The 7271-nt window shown below is 47.4% G+C and overlaps 1 protein-coding gene across 1 annotated transcript in view; it reads right to left on the reverse strand.

Annotated features, from left to right (window-relative positions):
• Window positions 1-7079, reverse strand: part of LOC135814458 (mucin-5AC-like) — a gene marked incomplete at its 5' end in the record, with an annotated part of 27832 nt that extends 20753 nt beyond the window's left edge. The window contains 6 exon segments of the mRNA XM_065327579.1: window positions 437-497; window positions 4560-4667; window positions 5592-5673; window positions 6293-6374; window positions 6733-6849; window positions 7017-7079. Coding sequence (XP_065183651.1) covers window positions 437-497; window positions 4560-4667; window positions 5592-5673; window positions 6293-6374; window positions 6733-6849; window positions 7017-7079 — 513 coding nt within the window.
• Between the last annotated feature and the right edge of the window lie 192 nt (window positions 7080-7271).

A 7271-nucleotide genomic window follows, 5' to 3' on the forward strand; every position in this document is an offset into this window, starting at 1 on the left:
GCAAATGTGCATGGCAACTACGAATACGGCTGGTGGCTTGGCGTACGGGGGTTTTCACGCACACGTGCATGGATCATGGAATCAAGGGAAAAAATGTGTACTTAGCAAAACATGTGTACCTGGCAAAAATGTGTACCTGACGGATTCGGAGCGTGCCACGAATGAAGAGGCTTCCATTCGTGAAAACGAGCTCTCTGCAGGGACTCTGACGAATCCTCGAACCCAGGTGACGAATCAGCATTCGTTTCGTATCCGTACGCGTGGTGCGAAAGGTCCCTACTACTAAATGTGGACGACTGATTCAATCACCTGTGGTAGTGATAGTCTATTTTGGGGTACGATGTATGACACAAGCAGCTGTATACTTGGCAGTAAACACGAGCTGCGACACCAAACCTTCACACAAACAGCAACGACACACGCTTTGCATACGTACAAAGTTGCTGCTGATTTTGTCCCAGTCCATGTCATCTGGATCTACTGCAGGCGGGTTAGACCTGTGCAAACACAACAATGACGACAACAACAACGACCACAACAACAACAACAACAACAACAACAACAACAACAACAACAACAACAACAACAACAACAACAACAACAACAACAACAACAACAACAACAACAACAACAACAACAACAACAACAACAACAACAACAACAAAAACAACAACTCGTGAGAATAAAGATTTGAAGATTTGAAACAACAATAGCAACAGCAAATTATTCTCGGCAACACTGTCGTCAGTATGAGAATATAACTTTCAAATTCGAACAGTGGCATTGAGAGCAATTCAGCCATGATCATAATGATTCACAAGAACACCATAGCCCTTATGCACATTGACGTCAGCATACCGACGGCATCGTTAATATAGGAGAGCCCGGAACTAGGCCTTTCCGTATTATGCGTGGTTTTTTTCCTGGTCTAAAATGGAAATGGAAAGTGTTTTGGAAAACCCCTATATATCAATTTTAAATTTTTACCCAAAAGCACAAAGAATGCAACCGTTGCCATGGTAACAAAATGGCGACAGCTAGTGATATTTGGCATTCGGTACCATGGTGATCATTCATGGTGGATCATGGTGATCGTGAATTATTTATCGCGTTTACGACTCCCTGATTTTGTCAAAGTTTGGTTTCACTTCTTTTTCGTCTGCTTAGAGTCGGCACTCAGCAGTCAGATCAGAATGGCCTCTGACGATATTTGTGAGATCGAAGCCAGCAGTGAAAGTGACAGTGATGAAGCCTCTGCACAAGCGAAAGTGGTATCTCTGCTGGGCAGACTTTGTCCGCCCACAGCGACAATGCTGTCTAGGAAGCGGAAGGTTTCCAAGAACAAGGGATCAACCGTGCGAGGAGTGTATGTCATGACCCGGATCGGACTCGTCGTGAAAGTGATCACGCATTGAGTTCAGCAGCCAAAGCTAGACTCCGAAATATTCCTGAGTTCTGTAAGAACCATGATCAGTCCTGCGAAGGATTTTGGTGGCGCTTTCGTTAGTTGAGCAATCATGGCTTACAACTCGTGGCCTAGAGCCACCAAGTGTTGTCGTACGTCGGCAACACCTTCAGTACAAGTCGTCAGCATTGTACTCACTACTCTGAGCTTGAGGAAGCCACGCTCAGTCCTGCAAGGGAGCTGACACCCCTGTTAGTCGAGCAAGTGTGGCGCCTTTTCTCGTGTCGTACGACGCAAAGGGTCGACAGTATTCGTACTCCAGACTCCGGCCCGCTGGCGGGAACACGTCATTGCCGTCTTGCACCCTACCGGACCGAGATTGAGAGGGAAGAGCCTGCGGGCACGAAGGAGACTAGTCGGCAACTGCGTCAGCCCAATTTACCGTACGACGGGCGGCTGTTCGTACTACAAGCTCCTGGATTGCACCTGGGTGAGCGAGTTCCCCTTGTACTATCAAACTTATTGTACACATTATCACCTGGGTGAGCGAGCTCCCCTTGTATTGCCATCTTTAATAGATACTAATACAATACGATATTATAGTAATCAATCTTGCTCATCAAAATCACATAAATAGCCTTCTTATTGCAAGAAATAAATTATCTTCCGATCGCTTCGCTTCAACCCTCTTCTACACTCTGGTGTGAGAATTGAAACAGTGAGCTACTTATCTGCTTGATGTCGACTATATTGGTCGACGGCTTGGTGCCACTAGATAGATCACTGGCCGTGACATTTGGTGCTGTGACCAGGATCAAGCGATAATGCTAAAAACACTTTCTACTGTGTGTTCTCCTCTGAACAGAAATGGCAACTAACGGACACTCCGCAACCCGCGAGCTGCCTCGCCATGCGAGTCACCAGCAGGATCTGTTGGTGGCGTTGCAGCCGGGTGCAGCCGCACTCGAAGCTCTTAACCGGTTTCCTCAAGCTCAGAAGCTCCGAGCGCTGGCTGGAGGGTTGACCTCCATCCTAAATGCACTGAAGAAATGCGCGTCAGCCATAGACGAGGGCCCGCCGCCCAAATGCTCCCGGGCGCCATCCGCTGCCCATCATGTGCCGTCAAGTCGGCCGACTGCTGCCGCTCTCGCCGCTCTCGCCGCTCGAGACGCCGCCCAGGCTTCTCGAGAAAACCTCACGGCAGAGGCAGATGCCGCAATCGCGGAGGCAGCCAAACTGGCCGTCGCCGAAGCCGTACTAATGGCACAGGAATGATTTTCCCACTGTAATATTCTATTGATAGATGGCCTTCGGGTAAACTCAACTGACTTGTGTTCTGTGTGTGATGAGCACAAGGGTTCTTTTGCTCCCAAGCAAACGGAAGGCTCCCAAGTCCAAAGGACCCCATTTACGAGTGAGCCAATTCCCGGCCGAGTGTTTATCTGTGAGAAGGAGGCAGCTGTTTCGTAATGCTTGTCGGCATGACGTCTCAACAGTAAAAAGCATCTTGGGCCAGCACATCCGGTCCCAGAAGCACAAGGATGGCAAGAAAAAGCGTTCGGATGCAGCCCATGAAGAGCAGCAAGTTCTTATGGATTGTAATGAATACCTGGACAACACACCTGCAGAGGGTAGTACGTTACCTGAATCTGGATTAGTGTTTCGGGTGAAGTGCCTGAAGATGTTCCTGAGGGCTGGTGTCATTGTCCAGGATTGACATTTTCAGCCCATTACTGGAAGAGACCAGTGATAGACTGACAGGCAGCCAACACCTCTCAGATCTCATCCCCCTTGCGCATGGAAAGGAACGGCAAGCTGTGAAAGAGGCCATTAGCTCTCGTGACGTGTCAGTGATATTCAACGGTACCACTCGCGTATGCGAGGCAATGGCCATGTTAGTCCGATACGTTGCCGACGACTACGAAGCCCACCAGCGTTTTCTTGCCGTTAAACTGGCAGGAAAAGGCTTGGCTGGTGAATAGGTTGCCCATACCTTGCTGAAGGTGCTGTCTGTCGAATATCAGATCAGCCTGGAGAATGTCCTCACAGTGATGCGTGACAGGGGATCCGTCAACGACGTCGCAATCGGGAACCTCAGAGTGCTGTACGAAGGTGTGGAAGATGTGGGGTGTTTCTCCCACACACTTTGACGTCTGAAGAATACCGTCCATTACGCCAGCGTTTCATAATAATGTTATCTATATAGCCATATAGATTCTTGCTCTGGTGCTTCCATATGCTCAGCGGTGACTACAACCCTGGATCGATTGTGTTTACCTTCTTTCTTCCGTGGCTCTTCTCAAAGTTGTCCGAATAATGCTATCAATTCCGTGTGTTTCAAAATATTACTTGTAAAGCTGTTACCTGTGGTGTGTCATTGCAAAGTGTGGACTGTAGAGTGTAGAGTAGCTATAACAGTCAGTTTGGCGCTGATGTTCGCATAGTGTACACAAAACATGTGGGATGGTGTTGAGTCAAACACTAAACAGGTTGTTGCAAAAATAAACGGGTATTTAGGGTGCCTTGGCCCAAAGTGGGTCAAAATGGGCAAAATGCATTTTGACTCCAAAATGCAAAAATAATGCAAACGCATAATCCGGAAAGGCCTACCCGGGAAACGCTTGGGTGATCAAGCGTGAAGCGTCTGCTTGTATTTACGTTTGCTCTTTCCTCTTTCGAAAAGTAAGTTAGTGAGAAAAGAGAAAATAAAGACTGCTTTGAACTAGGTTTCGTACAACGCTCCTCAGGAACGCTCCTTTCCATCGTTCCTTTTATCGTTCTTCACATTTAATTCCATCTTTGCTCCTTCTTTTATATTCTTCAACGGTTTCAAATATATATTTGTTTGCAACGAATGCAATAAAGCCTTTGTTGTATGTCGATTCAGCTGGTTCTGTTCATTGCGATTCTCAAACTATTGTCACCTCGCCGCCTTTTTACATACCGGTACTCCACTTTCTCGTCTACACCCGCCCGGGTCGATCACCCAATTAGTAACCTTGTCCCGTGAGAAATAGTGATGTCATTCTGTGACAAAAATGTGCATAAAAACTATTTCCGTCATCAGCGGTGAGCGGCAAGTCCAGTACATATTGCCATGCACACCCGTACCCATTCCAACACATAATACCGGTATTATGACACTGTGACTTACTTCATCTCTTTCAAGTCTTGGTCAATCTTGTCGATTGCGGCGCTAAGCTCGTTCCTCCGATGTGAGGCAGTTTTCCTGTGGATCATCTCTTTGTTGTACTTATTCTTCCTGTCAATGATAACAACCAACAACAACAACGACGACGACAGCAGCAAAAAAACAACAGCAACAGCAGTAGCAACATTTCAAAAGAGATCAGAACAACCCAGCAATGTACATGTGAGAAAGAGCATACAGCTGGTGAGAAGGCATGTGGTCGCCATTGTTTAATCAGGCATGTTCGCTGCTTCCACACAGGGATTCATTGCAAAGGGGATTCGAACATGGAAATACAGTATGCAACAACCCAGCCCAGTGGTCACTACCCCATCAAACACACACACACACACACACACACACACACACACACACACACGTATAACCAGCGCGCTATCATGTGACAAGGAGACACCACGTACAAGCCAATAGAAGCAGCATGGGAAATGAATACAAGCCAATAGAAGCAGCATGGGAAATGAAAACCTGAGTTTGCTAGAATGTAGGTGCTTGCTTCTACTTTTTCCCATGCATATGTAGAGCCTTGGTAGAGTAGGAACGCACCACAAGTGTAATTTCGCCCAGAATAACCCCAGAATAACCCCAGAATAACCCCAGAATAACCCCAGAATAACCCCAGAATAACCCCAGAATAACCCCAGAATAACCCCAGAATAACTTTTTGAAGAAGGCAAAAGTTGCCCCCAGTCGATTATGACCGTAGAGGCAGGAATTGTTACAGGCCTCTTGTTTTCATGAGCTGGATATGGTCAGCAATGTGAAGAAGAGGTTGGTGCGACTTCGGCGATAGTTGGGGAAGTGTGTGTTGCTCCCTACATGGGAGCTCGCGGTTTTCCTGCCGACTTGAGTTCTCACTTGACCGACTCACGACTGGATATGGTCAGGTTGAAAAAACAAAAAAATGTACGGGTGAAATAAAACGCCAGCGAATGTTCAAAGGAGCACAAAGGCCAGTTGTAAAACATATCAACTCACAGTCTTTGAGCAGGCTTCATAACCTTCTCTCTAGTCAGAATATTCGTGCCTCTTTTCAAGGCGTCGATTTCAGCCTTGCTCCCTGAAAAGCAGAAGAAAACAATACAACAGAGTGTGTTGACAAGGCATACATGACGGCTACACACTTTTTTTAAACACACATCGTCTGGCCGCTACTAGTATAAGCAATCAGAACCTTGTCAGCCAGAACTGCCATACCTCTATGACAGACATGGTAGCCTGGGTGAGGCAAAGCCTACAGAAAACTAACCATACATATCCCATGACAAATAAAGTAGAAAGCAATTTGTTTGTCTTCTTTCCCAAAGGAACTCAACGACTGCCACCACCTGAAAGAAACCCCAAACCAAATCCACGCAAAGTGCAGAGAGGAAAATGAAATCCAAGTTGACTGTACTAGCATCTACTTCAAGCACTCCCCTGATATAGAAACGTGTGTAGAAAAATCCTGTATAGTGCAGCAGACTACTGCGGCTTCTAGTATAGTGAATTTGTCATAGTAAATACTTTTGAAGTACGTGTTTGCAAGTACACACACACACCTGCATGCATGCACATATGCGCCCCCCTCCCCCTCCTAAAACGCACGCACACATATACACGCAACCCCCCCCCCCCCCCCACACACACACGCAAACAGCACTGCCTACCATATACAATACTCTGTGGCTACAACGTACATGGCGCGGAAGATGAGACGTGCATCGGATTGACGTCACCGGATTCCCGCAGTTTCCGGACATCCGCATTAGGGGCAGGGACCTACAGAGAGAAACACACAGTGTATACACCATACAGTATAACATGTGATCTAGAAAAACAGATACAGAGGCAGACATAATGGCTACCTGTACTGTGCGGAGATAGTATGTGCACGTATGTGTACGGGGGGGGGGGGTGTTCGTGTGTGCGTGTGTGCGTGTGTGTGTGTGTGTGTGTGTGTGTGTGTGTGTGTGTGTGTGTGTGTGTGTGTGTGTGTGTGTGTGTGTGTGTGTGTGTGTGGTGTGTGTGTGTGTGTGTGTGCGTGTTGCATGACGAAACAGTTCTGTCTGCACACCGAGTAGACCTGTCACAATGCAGGCAAACATGCCAAGAATGAGTCGTGGGTACAGTGACTCACGTTTCCCGACTGGTCGCGCACGAAGGGGCAATGGAAACGTGTTAGCGTGATCTTGCGGGGCTTGGCCTGGCTGTAGAGGGAGTTGCGCGCCTTGGCCATGGCAGCCTCCAGCTCCTCCTGCACAATACCAAATAAAGAGAGATGAGAAATACGCATGGGCAAGATAACCGACAGCCCAAGCACCACGCTGGTATTACAAGTAGACCATGTCACAGTCGGCAATGTTCATGTACACAGGCGGGGAAAGTTATTGAATTGCACAGTCAGCAGAGATTAACACTAACCTGGTGCTGTGCATTATCCAACAGAGCCTCTTCAATACGTAGCAAAAGACCTGTGAAGCAATTCTGCATGTACAGGAAATGACGAAGGAAGAGAGGAGAGGAGAGGAGAGAGAGAGAGAGAAAGAGAGAGAGAGAGAGAGAGAGAGAGAGAGAGAGAGAGAGGAGAGAGAGAGAGAGAGAGAGAGAGAGAGAGAGAGAGAGAGAGAGAGAGAGAGAGAGAGAGAGAGAGGAGAAAGAGAGAGAAAGAGAGAGAAA

This window comes from Sycon ciliatum, chromosome 4, assembly GCF_964019385.1.
Source record: "Sycon ciliatum chromosome 4, ocSycCili1.1, whole genome shotgun sequence".
Taxonomy (NCBI): domain Eukaryota; kingdom Metazoa; phylum Porifera; class Calcarea; order Leucosolenida; family Sycettidae; genus Sycon; species Sycon ciliatum.